General features: G+C 38.4%; 1 protein-coding gene across 7 annotated transcripts in view; it reads right to left on the reverse strand.

The window, feature by feature from the left end:
• CHD2 (chromodomain helicase DNA binding protein 2) overlaps positions 1–19,786 on the reverse strand; it is a 125,161-nt gene that overhangs the window by 63,905 nt on the left and 41,470 nt on the right. For 6 of the 7 annotated variants that reach the window (XM_067695748.1, XM_067695734.1, XM_067695718.1 and 3 more), the window contains 5 exons: positions 18,204–18,328; positions 15,091–15,307; positions 13,110–13,199; positions 12,053–12,243; positions 3,209–3,397 (listed from right to left, as the gene is read on the reverse strand). In XM_067695748.1, the coding sequence (XP_067551849.1) occupies positions 3,209–3,397; positions 12,053–12,243; positions 13,110–13,199; positions 15,091–15,307; positions 18,204–18,328 (812 nt within the window). Of the gene's footprint in view, positions 1–3,208; positions 3,398–12,052; positions 12,244–13,109; positions 13,200–15,090; positions 15,308–18,199; positions 18,329–19,786 lie in introns of those variants that run through there. The other variant, XM_067695756.1, reaches the window with a different exon arrangement.

The following is a 19,786-nucleotide window of genomic DNA, read 5'->3' on the forward strand; positions in this document are numbered from 1 at the left end:
GCTCAACATCATTAATCATTAGAGAAATGCAAATCAAAACTACAATGAGATATCATCTCACACCAGTCAGAATGGCCATCATCAAAAAATCTAGAAACAATAAATGCTGGACAGGGTGTGGAGAAAAGGGAACACTCTTGCACTGCTGGTGGGAATGTGAATTGGTACAGCCACTATGGAGAACAGTATGGAGGTTCCTTAAAAAACTACTAATAGAACTACCATATGACCCAGCAATCCCACTACTGGGCATATACCCTGAGAAAACCAAAATTCAAAAAGAGTCATGTACCAAAAAGTTCATTGCAGCTCTATTTACAATAGCCCGGAGATGGAAACAACCTAAGTGTCCATTATCGGATGAATGGATAAAGAAGATGTGGCACATATATACAATGGAATATTACTCAGCCATAAAAAGAAACGAAATTGAGCTATTTGTAATGAGGTGGACAGACCTAGAGTCTGTCATACAGAGTGAAGTCAGAAAGAGAAAGACAAATACCGTATGCTAACACATATATATGGAATTTAAGAAAAAAAAATGTCACGAAGAACCTAGGGGTAAGACAGGAATAAAGACACAGACCTACTAGAGAACGGACTTGAGGATATGGGGAGAGGGAAGGGTGAGCTGTGACAAAGAGACAGAGAGGCATGGACATATATACACTACCAAACGTAAGGTAGGTAGCTAGTGGGAAGCAGCCGCATAGCACAGGGAGATCAGCTCGGTGCTTTGTGACTGCGTGGAGGGGTGAGATAGGGAGGGTGGGAGGGAGGGAGACGCAAGGAGGAAGAGATATGGGATCATATGTGTATGTATAACTGATTCAGTTTGTTATAATGCAGAAACTAACACAGCATTGTAAAGCAATTATACTCCAATAAAGATGTAAAAAATTTTTTAAAAATTTAAAAAAATCAAGGCAGTGTTAAGCAAAAAAGTTGGATAGTAATTTTTGAAAATTAAATTCTTGTTTTTATTCAGTTGTATTAATTAAGAACAAGCAGGGAGTAAATTGGTACAGCCACTATGGAGAACAGTATGGAGCTTCCTTAAAAAACTAAAAATAGAACTACCATACGACCCAGCAATCCCACTACTGGGCATGTACCCTGAGAAAACCATAATTCAAAAAGAGTCATGTACCACAACATTCATTGCAGCACTATTTATAGTAGCCAGGACATGGAAGCAACCTAAGTGTCCATCAACAGAGGAATAGAAGATGTGGCACATATATACAATCGAATATTACTCGGCCATAAAAAGAAATGAAATTGAGTTATTTGTAGTGAGATGGATGGACCTAGAGACTGTCATACAGAGTGAAGTAGTCAGAAAGAGAAAAACAAATACCGTATGCTAACACATATATATGGAATCTAAAAAGAAAGGGTTGGGGGGGTTCTGAAGAACCTAGGGGCAGGACAGGACTAAAGACGCAGACATAGAGAATGGACTTGAGGACACGGGAAGGAGGAAGGGTAAGCTGGGACGAAGTGAGAGTGGCATGGACATATATACACTACCAAAGGTAAAACAGATAGCTAGGGGGAAGCAGCCGCATAGCACAGGGAGATCAGCTCAGTGCTTTGTGACCACCTAGAGGGGTGGGATAGGGAGGGTGGGAGGGAGACGCAAGAGGGAGGGGATACAGGGATGTATGTATACATACAGCTGATTCACTTTGTTATACAGCAGCAACTAACACAACATTATAAAGCAATTATACTCCAGTAACAATGTTAAAAAAAAAAAAGCAAGGAATATCATTAGAAAGATTACCAGACCTCTAACTTTAAAAGACTGTAATTTTCATGACAATACAATTATTTCCCATCATTCCAGATCCAACTTTAAATCATCAAAACTGAAAGCCCATGACAAGTACCTTATATACCACCCTCTGTCTCAAACCCACCATTTTACCTTTAACATATTATAACCTAAACCAAGTCCATAACCTGCCCATGCCACTTGGAGTGCTAGAAGAAGAGTCTTCACCCTTTGGTACAGAGGTGAGTGCTTTTCCTTCTGAACTTCCACACTCCCCTGCATATGCCTCAGTTATAAACAACACTTTGTATTATTTGTCTCTAGTCTGTCTTCTCTACTAAACAACAGGCTTCTGACAGGAACACATTCCATTCACGTTCATATTTCCAGTATCTAGCAAAATGCCTCGCATGTTGCAGAACTTGAAGCAAATGACTGAATGAATGGCAGAGAAGAGAATGAGTAAAGCATGCCTGTTTATTAGCAGGGGGATAAGCCTAAAAACATATATTTCAGACCACTAAGATAATGAAAAGTACTGTGCAAATTCTCACCTAAAAAAGAAAGAACAGTAAATCTTCCTCTTTCTGACCATAAATAAATTGCTACTTAAATCTGTCTTGAGGCTTCACTGGAAAAGGCAGTTTATTTGTCGGTTATATATCTCATGGCTTCCTGGTACTGATCTTTTTTTTTTTAATTTATTTATTTATTTCTTATTATTTATTTTTGGCTGCGTTGGGTCTTTGTTGCTGCGCGCAGGCTTTCTCTAGTTGCGGCGAGCGAGCGGGGGATACTCGTTGCAGTAAACGGGCTTCTCATTGCAGTGGCTTCTCTTGCTGCAGAGCACAGGCTCTAGGCATGCGGGCTTCAGTAGTTGTGGCACGTGGGCTGAGTAGTTGTGCCTTGCAGGCTCTAGAGCACAGGCTTAGTAGTTGTGGCACACGGGCTTAGTTGCTCCGTGGCATGTGGGATCTTCCCAGACCAAGGCTTGAACCCATGTTCCCTGCATTGGCAGGCAGATTTTTAACCACTGCGCCACCAGGGGAGCCCCCTGGTACTGATCTTTTTTTAAAACAAAAAATTTATTTATTTTATTTATTTATTTTTGGCTGCGCTGGGTCTTCACTGCTGCATTTGGTCTTTCTCTAGTTGTGGCGAGCGGGGGCTACTCCTCACTGTGGTGCATGGGTTTCTCATTGCGGTGGCTTCTCTTGTTGTGGAGCACGGGCTCTAGGGTGCACAGGCTTCAGTAGTTGTGGCTCGCAGGGTTAGTTGCTTCACAGCATGTGGGATCTTCCCGGACCAGGGATCGAACCCGTGTCCTCTGCATTGGCAGGCGGATTCTTAACCATTGCACCACAAGGGAAGTACCCCTGGTACTGATCCTAATCCCACTCAGGCTTAACCCAGCCAATAACTTACTTGTAATACTGTTTCTGAAGGGCTGACATCTCCACCCTGAGAATCTGTTCCACTTTGGCAGGAAGGGATTTCTCCACATCTTTTTTCACTCTCCGGAGAAGGAAAGGCTCTAGCACCTTATGAAGACTCTGATAGCCATTCTCTCTCCCTTTCCCATGGTCTTCCTCAAAATCTTCCCAGAACTCAAACCTAGAGATGACATAGTATAGTGTTACTTAATTACAAAGAAGAAAAAAAACATTTTTCCAACTAAAATTTCTTTTTTAAGGAACCAAATAGGAAAAAAAATCTGTTAAAAAAAAAAGAGTCTTCCCTATAAGGAAAAATAAATTTTATCAGTCACTAGCTCTTGAATACAAGAGAGGGGAAAACAAAAAGGCAAGGGAAAACCAACTCAATCAATTCCATCAGTCTACACTAGATAACAGCAGGTTTCCAATTCTGAGACTGGATCTAGAGTTCACAAAATATTTCAGTATATCATGCAAGTAGTATGTAAGTAACATAATAAGTTACCGTGATAAAATGTTAGGCAGAAAAATTAATCATAAGGTATCTTTTAATAAGCTGCAATTTACTGGGAAAACAAAATTCAGAGGTCAAAGAATAATTAGTGGTGATATTACAGCTATCACTGGTCAGAGGTACAAGTTATACAGCTTCCATCAGTAATCCTCACTGCTCATAGATTAAAAAGTTAATGGATTATAATGACAGTAAACAAGTGACAGCCCCCAGACAAGAAGAGCAATATAAGTGATACAACTTAATACTAATAGAACTTGGAGACACAAAATTTATTAATGAATTTTAAAATGTTATCACCCGTAATAATTTTGCCTGAACTCTACAGATAAAAGTTTCTCCTGTTTAAATCTTAATTTAACCATCTTTGGGTCACTAAAGGATTTGTGGCAGAAATCCAGTACGGGACATTATGATCAAATTTCTTTCAAAAATAAAAATGGAAAGAAATTTATTTCATGAGGCTTAGGAAAATATGCTCTGACTTGCTACTAGAAAGCCAGCAAAGCACTTGGAAGAAGTTGTTTAGTTTTGTGTGCAGACTGGAGCCCAGTGGGTGAGGTGCTGCCCCATGGTCTGCTTTCTGACACCAGGAGGCCCAGCTCTGCTGAGGCCAGTGAAGTCCCAGAATGATAAACTCAGTGACTCGACATTACCAAGAGCTACGTAATACGCTCTCTGATAAGACAGAAAGTCAAAGACAGCAAATGCCAACACTGTCACCGGGCTAAAGGATGTCAAGAGAGTCTGCTGCCATTGTCATTTCTGAACTCATGAATGGCCAAGCATTTCATCAGGCACTAGGGGCATCAGTATCAGCCCTAGTGACAGCTGGTAATGCCTGAAACAACCGTGTTCGGAGAAGCAGACAAAATGATCTTTTGGGGTAGAGATCTATAAACATAATTAATGCTTCTAGCTCAACAAAACTAAAGTAAACTGTATTTTGTCACACTGCTATGAAGATACTCTAGGAACATAAAATAAAATGAAGAGTTAAAACTGATAAGAGGATTAAAAGGAACAATGTAAACTAAGCTATGTTAATACCATCTCACACACAAAATGCATGAGGCAACTGGAAATGAGGGACCATCACTATATATCAGGCCATTTTCTGAAGAACTGGGAGATAATTTCAAGAGAATGTTTTAATTTATGTAACACATATTATAATTAATTAAAACTTTACTAGTCTAAAAACTTAAATAATGAACTTTTTTTTTTTTTTTACAAGACTTACTTCCCCTACTGTTTTAGGGAACAAATATTTTCACCCACCTAGTGTACTCTTACTACATTAAAGGAGTTAATATGAGATACTATTTCTTCATATACACATTGAATTATTTATGAACTACCTGTGGCTGCTTTCTGTCTATACAGCAGATGAGTAGCTGTGACAGAGACCATAATGCCTACAAGTTGAAAATGTTTACTACCAGGTTCTTTAAGAAAAAGTTTGCTGTTCCCTGCAATAGACAACCGTCAATTTATAACACCACATATATAAAAGGTATATGGTCATCGTGGTGAACTTATAATGATACCACACCACAGCCTAGAGAGTCATTATTTTAGTTATTTCCCTGTTAATCAACTTCTGTATTTAACATGTCTCTCACCAAAGTAGAAACAATTTTGATCATTTAAATTTTCCAGACCTTGGGATTTTAGAAAAATAGAAGCTCACTCTACTGAGGAATAGCAAAGAAAAAAATTAAATCAAAGCAGTGAGAATGTTATACTAGAAGTCATGAGATAAATATGTGAAAGGAAAAGTGCAAAAAAATTCACAGACTGGCCTAGACAGCAGAAGCAAAAGTAAAAAAAGATTTCAACACTAAGAGGTAAGATCTCTGAAAATTATCAAACTGAGTTATTTTGTAGGGTGGGCATGAAGTACATATGTGCACATGATTATCTTTATAAGCTGAACTCTTTGATGTAGTCATAGTTCTATCTTTAATACCAAGCTCCATGCTTTGCAAAATACTACATACAAAACAAAGTGGCTCACTGATATATACCTATAATAAGGGTACTAACAACATACAGTAAGGGTAGGCTCCTGGCCAGAGCCGCCATGCAGGAAAGGTGCTCAGACTGACTCTGCACAAAGGAAACAGCATTTTAGTTGGTTAAAAAGACGACTAACTTTTGGATGTTGAGAACAATGGCCTATCACAGTTGAGGAGGGGAGAGTCCAGAAGTTACCTGAGCAAACCTAATTCTCTTCTGTACAATAACAATTCTTCAGTGGATCATTTCCTTAAAAAGAACAAATGGTTGTATAGAGCCATAATGAACCTCAGAAACTACCACTAAGGGTGGGGAAAATACTTCACAGGATTTGTCATCCACACAGTAAGCTCAGGCAGAAATAAAGGAAACTCTCCACTCCTTAACTAATGGGTTTCCTTCTTATACACGCATCTTTGTGAAAAATAATGTTTTTTTAAAAATGTTTGAAAATAATAATGTTTTAAAAACAAAGTTTGCAAAGAGAAAAGCCTCTCTTACACACACACACAGTGCATCTCTAACCCCAATCCATCCTTCAATAAGTAATCCAACTGGCCATATGGAAAACTTTGGCAGACACTATCTGAAGGATCATCTCTAATGGAAAAAGTAATTCAAAGTTCCTCTCTTTCCAAAACGTAGCCCATGCTGGGTGGAATGCCACAGGTGCTTAACAGCAACAAAAAATGAATTATGGCCATTTAGGAGCCAAAATCCCTACCATCCACTTCAGTAGCCAAGTACAGAAGGGCAAATCTTAGCTAATCATTCATTGGAGGAAACTAGGCATCACATTTCTTTTTCTAAATATCAAGCACATATGTTCCCACAGTGCCTGAAGATCCCTACTATGTAGAATGCTTTTAGTTCATCTCAGTGGTGCTATGAAGGATGCACTATTTCTCTTAGAATTTGAAGTTTAAAGGACATTGGCCTCGGTCACAGAAGACCAGAAACTGAACTCAGTCCACCCACTTATTAACCGTGTGATATGAGACACATTTTCATCATCTCTCTACGATAGCATATTCTTATTACAATCTGAGGCTAAACATATAGAATGTATCAAAAATTAGATATGAGAAAACAATATAAAAACTATAAAGTAATATACATGAAAATTCTTATCCATTTCAGAAAACAAAGATTAATAACTAATAATTGATACCCCCACTGTCTCTAAACTTTTATACATTATCTATTTGTTTTACAGCACATATAACCTTTGAAAAGCACACTTTATAAAAACATGGGCTTCTGCTAATACATGATGGACAGGGTATTCATTACAGAATGGATACAATGTTCAAAAAGAGAAGGGGGCAACTGCCTCCCTCCTCAGAAAGGTGACTACTGTTGACTTAACAGAGCTCTATGGAAGGAACAGAGGATCCAGGTGAGCAGGAAACAGGACAGGCAAAAGATTAGCAGTGAGACGAGGTGGGGAGGGTGGAGGAGGACAGAATGAGCAATGTGGGAAGAACTGAGGAACCCGCTCACGTAGTGCTTCTCAACTGGTGGTAATTTTGCCCCTCTGGGGTACACTTGGCAATGCTGCAAGACATTTTTGGTTGTCCCAACTGAGTCATTTCTGGCATGTAGTGGGTAGTGGACAAGGATGCTGTCAAACATCATATAATGCAAAGGAGAGCCCCCACTATAAAATGAATTATCCAGCCCAAAATGTCAATAGTGCTAAGGTTGAGAAACCCTGTTCTAACGGAAGGCATAGGGAGCAGGGGTGCAGAGGGGCCTCCTCTCTCAGAAGCATACTATAGTGAGGATACCTGCAAAAAAGGAAACGGTCTAGGCCTGTTCTACTAACAGCTATAGTGAGCGCATGCATAATCAGAGTAGTCAAGTTTCTCTATCCATCTCCTGAACAGTCTTAAACTACTCTTCAAAAATAAAGGTGAAGGGGGCTTCCCTGGTGGCGCAGTGGTTGAGAGTCTGCCTGACGATGCAGGGGACGCGGGTTCATGCCCTGGTCCGGGAAGATCCCACGTGCCGCGGAGCGGCTGGGCCCGTGAGCCATGGCCGCTGAGCCTGCGCGTCCGGAGCCTGTGCTCCGCAACGGGAGAGGCCACAACAGTGAGAGGCTCGCGTACCGCAAAAAAAAAAAAAGGTGAAGGGACTTCCCTGGTGGTACAGTGGTTAAGAATCCGGCTTCCAAGGCAGGGGACATGGGTTCGATCCCTGGTCCAGGAAGATCCCACATGCCTCAGAGCAACTAAGCCCACGTGCAACAACTACTGAGCCTGCGCTCTAGAGCCTGCAAGCCACAACTACTGAAGCTCGGATGCCCTAGGTTTACAACACAAGGAAGGAGGTGAAAATGGAACTATGATGCAGAAAAGTTCCTATATTTTACCAAAATTAAATCAGTATTAATTTTAAGAAAATTGTGATAAGATGTATACACTAAAAACCTTAGAGCAACCACTACAAAATAAAACTTAAAAAAATCAATTAACAGAAGAATCTAAATGGAAAACTAAAAACTACTTGTTGAAACAAAAGAAGGCGGTAAGAAAGAAACAAACAAAAAAGAAATATGACATACAGAGGGAAAAAGCAAAATAGCAGACATAAATCCAACCATATCAATAATTACATTAAATGTGAATGAACTAAATACTCCAACCAAAAGGCAGAGATTGTCTAACTAGAGAAAAAAGGAAGATCCAACTGTTAGCTGTCTATAAGAGACACATTTTAGACCCAAATAAACAGGTTCAAAGTAAAACAATGGAAAATAGTATTCCATGCAAACAGATACCAGAAGAGAGCTGAGGAGCTGTAAGAAAATCAAAATAGACCTAAGGAACAGGAAATATTACTAAAGATAAAGAGGGACATTTTATAATGATAAAAAGGTCAATAAATCAGGAATATGTAACAAATACAAATGTGCACATACCTAACAACAGAACCCCCAAACTGACGGAACTGAAAGAAGTAGGTCATTCAACAACTGTAGTTAAATATTAAAATACTTCACTCTCAATTACTGATAGAACAACTAGACATGAAGTCAGCAAAGATACAGAAGGAAGACTATTAACCAAGTTGACTTAATGGACACTTATAGAATTCTACCCAACAAAAGCAGAATAAACATTATTCTTTTCAAGTACACATGGAATATATTCTCCAAGACAGAAAACATACTAGAGCATATAACAAGTAACAATTCATTTAAAGCATGTTCTCTAAGATAAAAGTAAACTACAGATCATTTGGGAAATAATTAAATATTTGGAAATTAAATAACATACTTCTCAAAAAAAAAAAAACCGCCATGCATGAAAGAAAAAGTCAAAAGAGATATTCAAAAATAGGTGAAACTGAATGAAAACAAAAACACAAGATATCAACATTTATGGGATGCAGCTAAAGTAGGACATGGGGGGAACCTATACTTTTAAGTACCTATATTGAGAAAAGGAAGAAAGAGACTTAAATCAATAATCTAAGCTTTCATCTTAAGAAAACAGAAAACAAGAAAATTAAATGAAAAACAAAGGAAGGCAATAATAAAAATGAGAGTAGAAATAAATGAAATTCTAAAATAGAGAAAAAAACAAAATAACGTCCAAAGCCAGTTTCTTTGAAAACATCCCCAAAATTGTTAAAAGCTTTACCTAAAAAGACCAAGAGACGAGACACAAAATTGCCATAATCAAAAAATTATTTAGATCAGTATTGATCCTTCAAAAATTAAAAGGATTATGAGGAAATACTACAGCTTTATGCCAACAAATTAGACAACTTAGATGAAATAAACAAATTGTCAGAAAGACACAAATTAACAAAACTAAGTCAAGATGCAATAGAAAACCTGAATAGACCTATAACTAGAAACAGAAATAGTCATTAAAAATTTTCCCACAAACAGCAGCTAAAGCTCACAAGGCAACACTGAGAATCCTAATCAAATATTTTAAAAACAAGTAACATAAATCTTAAACATTCTGACCAACTCGGATTTATCCCAGGAATAAAAGGTTGGCTTAATCTAAAAAGGAACTAATGTTACATACCATACTGGTAGAATAAACAGCAAAAACCACATGGTCACCTCAACAGGTAAAGAACAGCACATGACAAAATCCAACACTCAATTCATCACTCACTAGGAATTACAAGAAAACTTCCTCAACCTTATAAAGGGTACCTAACAAAAATTCTGTAACATCCTACTCCCACCAATTCTACTCAACATGGAGGTTCTAGCCAGTACAATAGGCAAAAGATAAAAGGCATCCACCTGCATTGGAGAAATGAAGTATTACAGCCTTTACTTAGAGAAGATCTGAGTCTAATATAAAGCACTTCAATATAGACTACTTAAAAAATAAAAATAAAAACCTCTTCAACTCAGAAGGCAAAAAATCCAATTGAAAAATGGGTAAAAGATTTGAACAGATATTTCACCAAAGATACACAAATGGCTAATGAACACAGGAAAAGATGTGCAATATTATTAGTCATTATACAAATGCAAGTCAGAACACAATGAGATACCACTACACATCCACCAGAAGAGCTAGAATCCAAAAGACTGACAATACACCAAGTATTGGTGATGATACAGACAAACTAGAAAAGTCAAACATTTCTGCTGAGGATATAAAATGGTACAGTCTCTTTGGAAAACAGCCGGTAGTTTCTTAAGTTAAATGTACACTTTCTGAACAACCTGGCAATTTCACTCCTATAGATCTAGTCATACGTCCACACAAAGACAAAATAATCCAAAACTGAAGCAATCCAAACATCCATCAACTGGTGACTGGATGTGCATACAATGGAATATCACTCCATAATAAGAAAATAACTCCTAATAAACTCTGTAACATGGGAGAATCTCAAAATTATTATGCTAAATAAAAGCAGCCAAAATCAAAACACTACTTATTAGGATTCAATTTAGATGAAATTTCTAGAAAAGGTAAATTCTCTAGAGATTAAAGCTGATTCGTGATTGCCTACGGCTAGAAGTTGAGGCAGAGATTAACTACAAACAGACAAGAGGGAACTTTTTTCAGTGAGGAAAATATTCTAAAAGTAGATAATGGTGATGGTTGCACAATTCTATAAATTTACTAAAAAAATATTAATTTGTATATTTACAATGGTACATTTTATGGTATGTAAATTATATCCCAATAGGCTATTTAAAAAAAAGGTAACACATGGGGAAAGGGACCATTTCTCTATTTGTTCAGTTTATGGCATACAGTAGGCACTCAAGTCTTTTCTAAATTAAAAAAAAAAACAAAACTGTGGAGCATTTACCTGTCAATTTGACAACTCTCAATTTAACTGTTTACTGCATGCCAGGTACCATTCTAGGCAATGTGGACCACGGATGAATAAAGTAAATAAGATCTCTGCTACTTCTGAATGCATAATTTAATTAATGACATGGTATGAATGAGGAAATAAATGAAAAAGAGAAAGGTGCCATATAGAAAATAAAACGGGGTATGGATGATAAGCATGTCTGATAAGGAACTTGAGGTTCAGTGGTCTGAGGAGACCTCTAAAAGGAGGTGGTCATATAAGCTGAGGCAAAGATGTTAATAAGTGACTGGCCATATGAAGATAAGGAGGAGAAAAAACATTCCAGACAAAAAGAATAGCAATGCTTGGCATGTTAAAGGAACAGAAATATGGCCAGAATGGCTGGAGCACAATTAGTAATGGAGAAAGTGGTATGAGATGGGTCAGACTAAGTACGGTATTCCAAATCAGGGTAAAGAATTTAGATTTCATTTTAAGTATCATTGAACACCAATGGATAATTTTAAGTTTTATGAAACGTGCATACCATCTTCCCCACAAAAATCTTTTCAGTAAAGACATTCCACAATTCTTTACTAAGTTAGATTTTAATGAGACCTAAATCCAGTGCCATTGTTATCAAAAGGTTAGATTTAAGATATTTTTTAATACTTGTCAGATTGTGTACCTCGTATACTTTTTTCAATTATATTGATCACCTTATAACAACAGGGAGAAGGTGTGATGTTTCCTATTTATCAATTATTTCCCCCAAAGCATTAAATGATTCAAATGTTTGGTAGACAGTATGCTTTCTTTCTTAACAGACTGATTTCTGAGCTTTCTATCATTTGTTATGAAACATTTTACTACTTTCGTTGCTGCTTCAATGCTTTGCTTTCCCCAAACCATGCCATCTGTTTTCCCTAAGGTTTACTAAAAAAGTTAGAGCATTGGCATTTCAGACATTCTAGCATCTTTTGAAACACATAGGAAGGAGCTTACTTCTCCGGCATAATAAAGTGCAGCAAGGACCAGAGCTCTTTGAGGGAATTCTGAAGAGGGGTCCCCGTAATCAGGAGCCTATGGTTGGACTTGAAATCAATCAGAGTTTTATACAATAAAGAGTCATCATTCTTCAACCGATGGGCTTCGTCCACTCCCAGAAAGGCCCAGTTAATACTGCCCAGCACAGTCTAAAGTAAAAACAAAACAGAACGAGCCACCAGGTCAGAAGGGAACCCAAAAGTACTTTCAAGTGTTAATTATCTCTGTACAAATACCATCACGAAGGTATACATAGAAACATTTATTCTTCACTGACTTAAAGTATATCAGGACTCTTCTGTTTATTCCGTTAGTTAACAGATTGGTGTCTACTCAAAAGAGCAGATCATCCTCTAAAAGCTATAGGGGGTCTTTTAGGCCAGGTTTTGCTGCATGCCTCAAAGTGAAAACACAAAAACTGGTATGCTGGGCAAAAACAACACAAAAACAAAAAATACATGATTTTGCAGTCTCTCCTTAATCAAGATTCTTCTCTGCCTATTCTCCACCCCAACCTTGAAGCACAGAAACACCAAGAGCCACCAAATTGCACTTGTTTATGCTTCTTATCACCACTGGGATCACCTGGCACATACATTTCTTAGTAACTGTGGGAAGGAGATAATTTTAAGAGATTCATTTTTCTGTCCTCCTCCTCAGAGACCCTTACACAACATCTGTTCTGGAGAAATGCTTAATAATAAGATGGGAAGTACCTGAGAGGGCACTCAAGACCAGCTTCCAATGACTCACTAGAATCTCCAGTAAGTTACTGGCCTCAATCCCTTTCACCTATTTAATTCAATTGGCTTAGGTGACCCAAGGTCCCCTTCAACTGTAAGGTTCTGTTTATTTTCTAATAACCTTAATATTCTTCATGGATTTTTTTGTTTGTTCATTTGTTTGCTTTTTTTAAATACGAAAAGAAAAGTAACATGGCAAGGGGGAGGCAAAGACCCCATCATTTGGACAAGTCACACTCCAAAATTTAGCCTTTTGGTTACCAATTACACACCTTATCTTTTAAGAGGATCTCATATGTTGTTATAAGTGCATTGAACTTCAGCCTTTTGGTCTGACAGTGAATCCATTCATATTCTCGTATCTATAAGAGAAAACAATCATTAAGATATAATTTCTACCTTTACCTTTCTATATCACCAGCAAGTCTTATGACAGATGCAATAAATATACCAAATAAAAATTAAATCTGATTAGAATTTAATGAATACCTTATACATTCTAAACTGACCTAAGCAACCAAAGTATAGAGCAATATGAGTTAGAATTAAAAGATCTATCGTGGAGCAGTAAAAACTTTATTGCCAGAATTCAAATAAATTGTCACCTCCCTCTGCCCCCCTCCACCCCCGATATATTTGACCACAAAAATGCATTTCATCAGCAATTAAAACCCTGGTAACTTGAACTTATCTAGGGAATCTCCCAGAATGAGAACTTTCTTAAGGAAATACAATTTGATCATTCTTTGGGTAGGGCATATTTTTATTAGTAAATAAAACAAATTCCAACCTCTGGCTTGGTCAGAAATTTCATTAATCATACAGCAGAACGATGTGGCCCCCAAGAAAAAGGAAAGGGAGGCTTACAGGATGAAAATACAATTTAATATGAAGGAAAATCACGTCAACGCAAAGGAACACAAAAACTAACATTCGTACTGAAGTATAATATAATGTATTTAACTGGACACCCAGCAAGCACAATGGCCCATGACAGAGCTCCTACAGCTTGGTTGTCAAGTTAAGAACTGGAGGACAAGTCAAGGAGAGCTGCAGGGACTCACCACAAAGTGGGAAGAAGAACAAAGAAAAAGAGTACTGGAAAGAAAAGAAAATGTCCCTGATTTCACAGTTTTTTAGAGTTCACTTTCTTTGTCTTCACCTTTCAATGCAGTAGTGCTTGAAGCAATTCTGCACAATCTAGAACTTTTTTAATGGTTAACGAATGGATTAACAAACTTAAGAACTACTATAGACTTAGAAACTCAAAATTAGAGCAATGAAGTCTGCCAGAGTTTAGGTTAGAAAATTTTAATGAAAATATTTAATAAAAATGAATTTGCATTAGCATGGTAATATATGGTTGTAACATCTCTCTCAAACGTTGAGGACTCCTGATGGCTTGCTCTTATTATAAGCAATCCCCTAGAAACAGTTTATTCCAACATACACACAGTGGTAAAAAAGCAAAGGTCTGGGACCAGACGTGTCTTTGTCCCAATCCCAGCTCTGCCACATTCCAGCTGGCCTGGGGACAAGTGTTAAACTCTCTGAGTCAATTTCTTTAACAGGAGATTGGAAAGAATATCATCTACTTTGAAGATTATCATAAGGATTATAGGTAATATACATAAAGCACCCAGCACAGGGCCTGGCACATAGTAAGTACCTTAAAAAAAGTTGTTATCAAGAAAAAGATTTGCCAGACAAAGACAAACTTAAGCCCATGTGTTCTAAGTTCCTGATGCTCAAGTTAACTTTGGTATCAGACAGATAATTGTCTTTTCTGCAGCTCTGAAATGGCTCACTGTCCTTTTATTTCTTTCTTGTAAGTTATGCCACCTCACTATTTTAAAAGGTTAGGAAACAAACTCTAAGAACTCAATTATTTTCAGTAATATCTCTCTGCTCAAATAGCAAAAATAATATTAACATTCCACAAGGCATTAACTCTATCTTATAATCCTTTATAAATAAAGTGGTCTTGAAAGTACAGGGGAAAGAAAAACTTAATACTGCAATCCAACTAAAAGAGATTCCCATTCATGTACTGCTGTTGCTGTTCTTTACAAAGTAAGCATATGTTTTTAAGACTAACTGAATTGTATTTTTGGGATACATCAATCTCCCAATATCAGGGGCATAGCACCGTGTCAGAATCACAATTTTACTGAAGGCTATAATGGCTTTAGGTCAATTTCCAAAAATACATTTATAACACAGATTCTATCCCAATTCTTTTTGTTTACACACCGTATTTCTGCTCATCAGGTCACCTATGTAAACCACTACGTTAATCTCTGGTGCCCAGATTTCAAACTCCCTCTGCCATGAGGTGAGGGTGGATAAAGGGACGACTATAAGAAAGGGGCCATACAGCTGGTGTTGGTGGAACAGGTAGGAGAGGAATGATATGGTCTGGATGGTCTTTCCTAGGCCCATTTCATCAGCAAGGATTACACTGTTACTTCTGCAGAAAGAAAAAAACAAAAAGATCATTAGTTCACAAAAAAACAGTACGTGCACAAACAGCAAAGGCATCAATGCCTCACAATGTCACCATGGGTTGTGAGCCTCTAATGTCTTTCCTCTCCTCTGCAATTAACTCTCCTACATATGACAGTCGAGTAACAAGTAATCTAAGTATTATCAAGGTTTGGATTACTACAAGAGCCTATTCAGACTGTATGTTCTTTATCTTGCATTTTGGTCTTTTACATCTATCCCCTGTAACAGAGAAGGCAGGTTTTGTTATATTGGTGTATGCAAGCACATGACCTTGGGGTCCATCAGTACAGAAAGCAAGGGCAGATGGGCTATCCCCACTGCTGATGAACCCTACAGGCTGACAGTCATGTGCCTTTGTTCAAAGTGCCCACCCATTCCACTGCAGGCCACTGGGTTGTTTAATGCTACATACACTGCTCCCTAGACCTAAATGCTGCAGGTACACAGAGCTTGTTTTAAATACACTACTCTACAGCAGGGGGAGGCTGCAGATCAGATCTCTGAATCCCACCCCAGACCTACTGAATCAGAGTATCTGGGGAAGGGCTCAAGAATCTGTATTGTTTAACAAGTACTTCTGGATATTGTGCTATGGGTATATGGCTTGGACCACACTTTGAGAAACAAGGCTCTAGGAGACAGGCAGGAGGCAGGATTTCAACAGGATCCTAATAGAAAAGTATTGTAAAGATATTAAGAAAAAACCTTTAAGTAAATTAAGTTAATTTAAACTGAAAGAAATAGAGTTAGGAAAGTATGTTCCAGAAATAGAAAAGAGCCCATTTGACAGGAAACCAGGACTGCATGTATGCCATAAGTCTGAAAATATTACAAGGTTCTTGAAAATCAGGCCATGGGAGGTTTACACATATATAATACATGCTTAATCAGTGGACCGGAGAGAACTAAAACCAATATTCAAGTCAAAGACAACTTAATCGATTAGAAAAACAAGATATTTAATTCACCAAGAAGAGATTCCTTTGAGTAATTTTCCTCATATTTCTCTCACCTTTTCACACCACTGGGGAGGAAACAGGGTTAATTTTCTCCAACATTTCCTCTCCCTAGCAAACTGCCACTGTCCATTTATACACATGAAAGGAAGTTTGGATTGATTTGCCTGCTTTTCTGGAACTGGACCAAAACAGCATGTTACTTAACTCAAGGTTCCCATGACCAGGGCCTAGTAGCTGCCTGGGCCCTTTTCAGCTGATTCTGAATTAGTTTAAAGTAGAAAATGCTGGCTCAGGACTCTACATGGTGTGACTTTGGACAAGGGCTCCTAAGAGCCCTCAGCTACAGAACAAGAGGGTTAGTTACACAACTCCTTAAGGCTCCACCTAGCTTATAACCGTCCTTTAGGAAGATCAGGTCTCACTATTCTCTGAAACAAAAATAACTTTCAAGGAATTTAGAACATCAGACCTCCACTCCATTCTCAGTCACAGAAACTGAATCTCCTCAAGATCTCTGATTCTCATATTGAACGTTAAATATTACATAAATTTTTATAAGACAAAGAGTAATACATGGTTCAATTGGGAAAGTCATTGTAAATGCACCTCTGTAACTTAAAAACCATCTTTTTGGCATTGAGAAAAGAAGCTGGCATGTTTTTGTCTTCAGGCTGTAGTCTAATTCTGAAATAAGAATTCTTGCTTTGCCATAAAACACTAAGAAATTAAGAGTTTACATGTGGGGGAAGGAATCTGGAGACATACATTAAACGTACTTCTCACACCGTATGTCCCATGAAGACAGGGGAATCCTGTCTTGTCTTGGTTCACTATTAAATTCTCAAGGCCTGGGACTTCCCTGGTGGTCCAGTGGTAAAGAATCTGCCTTACAATGCAGGGGACGTGGGTTCCATCCCTGGTCAGGGAACTAAGATCCCACATGTCTCGGGGCAACCCGCGCACCACAACTACTGAGCTCACGCACCTCAACTAGAGCCCACGTGCTGCAAACTATAGAGCCCGCGTGGTCTGGAACCCGTGCACCACAACCACAGAGCCCACATGCCACAACTAGAGAAGGGAAAACCCGCATGCTACAACTAGAGAGAAGCCCGCGCACCACAACGAAGAGCCCGCACGCCGCAACGAAAGATCCCACATGCCTCAACAGAGATCCCACGTGCTGCAACTAAGCCCCAACACAGCCAAAAATAAATAAATAATAAATAAAATCTTAAAAAAAAATTCTCCAGGCCTACCTAGGTCCCTAATACATAGTAATTAGGGACTACCTGAATTTGCGATTGAATTTGGTGAATAAAATTTATGAGTACAGCCTCAAAGTACCTTTAAACCTCGTTGTCTCATCTCTCTTTTTCTTTTTTCCAAGACTATGGTGATCTTGTTACAAAAAAGTAAAGGATAATTTCACAAGTCCAACTGTCAGAGAACTTCCTCTACAAGGGATGGCCTGTACAGCAATAGGGGGGGTGGGGGTCACATCACTCTTCAGCACCACTATGTAAAATTAAAGGTTTCCCTGGCTCAGAAAGACACCTGAATGGAAAAAAGACATTTTCTTCTTTCTTCTGAGAATAACTCCTTCCCCACTAAAGATATGGGCAAATTACCTTGCTATTTATACTCATAAATAACATAGTAAGACATAGGTCTCTGGCTATGAGAAATTAACCCCCAAATAACTAAATAACAAAGTACTTTTTACTTCAGACTAAACTGGTAATTATATATACATGAAAACTCCCAGAAGTGGCCCTTTTCAATCACATAATTTTTTTATTTCTATAATGTACAAGAAAAGGAAGTAATTCTTTATACCTAACAGTTTTAAAAAGCCAGAAACAGTAGAGAAAACATCAAACATATCTTTCTACCTACTTGCACCAAGAATGAGCAAGCCAGTTGAGACCTTCTAGCTGATAATCTCGGAGCTCCAGATTCTCTCCTCCTAAATATGCCGGCTGTTTCTTTAAAGCCACAAATCGTGGTCTCTGCTTCAGGGCCTGAAATGCAAAATTTAACAAAGCCCAGGTTTGAAGAAAACGTTCCTCCTGTTCCTATGTTAAAATGCTAGCCATGATTTCTGTGCTCTACACCAAAGCATAAGAATTTAAATTTCACATCTGAATCACCAACCACACCCAACCCACCACGAGCTCTTGCATTGTGGTCTGCATTCCCAAAGCCAGATTGCATCCCGAAATAATGTTTAGTCATTGCTCCTTTCCTGAAGTAAGTTTGCGAACATCATTAAATAGCATTGGGAAACAATGGATTAAAAACTTATATAAATTTCACGGCTCATGACTTTTCAACATTCTTGTGTATGCTGTGAACTTACAGGAGAAACTCATTCAGGAATATTTCCCAAAGTTATTTGGCCACAATAGTGTTTTTCTCAGGGAACATTTCTCTGAAGATTAGCACTCTCTGGAATAGTGCCCCATTATGAGAAGTGTCGTCCTAATAACGTATTTGATAAGGTAATTATTGTTAGTTGCAGCTCTCCTTTGTGAGCAGCTGGCAGTAAATGGAATCAGATGCCTCTGGCTGTCCACTTCTGCCACATCTGCCCCACAGTGCTTCTCCCATCCGACCCCCCAGCTGCTGCCACTTCCCCCATCCTCACACTAATTCTCCCTCCGTGGGCTTCTACGACACCTTCCTGGTGGGACCTTCTGGCTTTAACAACTGCTTACTCTGGTCTCCAACACATGGCCGTTAGATGAAACTTTCTAAAGGAAATACTGTTTCCTGCCTGCTGCTCTGCTCAGGAGGGTAGGCTTATGAAGACCCACAGAATAAAATCCAAATACTCTCCAAGGTATTCAAGACATACACACTTTGACTCGCCAATATCACCTCCCTCTCTTCCTACCCTGAGGTCCGGTGGTCCTCCTACTGACTATAAGAACATCTTTCTCTTAATATCTTTTACGGGAGGCCAATAACCTGGGCCCCCTTCTGTCTGTCTAACCAGCTCCAATCAAGTCTTCAAGGACAGGGCACTTCAAGCACCACAATTTCCTCATTTTAAAACCGCTTCAATGATCCCTGTGGCTCAGTGACTCCTACTTCTGGAATAGTCTTTATCACACTCATTGACCTTCAGTTACACACTGCTTTTCACAGATAGAGGTTTGGTGCCATGAATTTGAATGTCAACCTCTTGGAGAGAGAGGCCATGTCTTACATAAACATTTACTACTGAGGACCCAAGCATACCAATTTACACAGGGAATGAATTCCAAAGAAAGAAAAGGAACTGTACAACCAATCTAGCAAATAAAAGAGCCTATATATTTAGTTTATAACCTAGAATTCAGACACTCCTCTTTCCCGTCACTTCTCTTTAAAGTGCTTTAATTCTTTCCAGTATTCTCTACAATATCTCCATATTAGATATATCTAATTGTGTAAATAAGAAGATTAAAGAAGTCAGCAAAGCCATTATACAACTC

The sequence above is a fragment of the Pseudorca crassidens genome, chromosome 1 (assembly GCF_039906515.1).
Source record: "Pseudorca crassidens isolate mPseCra1 chromosome 1, mPseCra1.hap1, whole genome shotgun sequence".
In the NCBI taxonomy this organism is placed as follows: Eukaryota; Metazoa; Chordata; class Mammalia; order Artiodactyla; family Delphinidae; genus Pseudorca; species Pseudorca crassidens.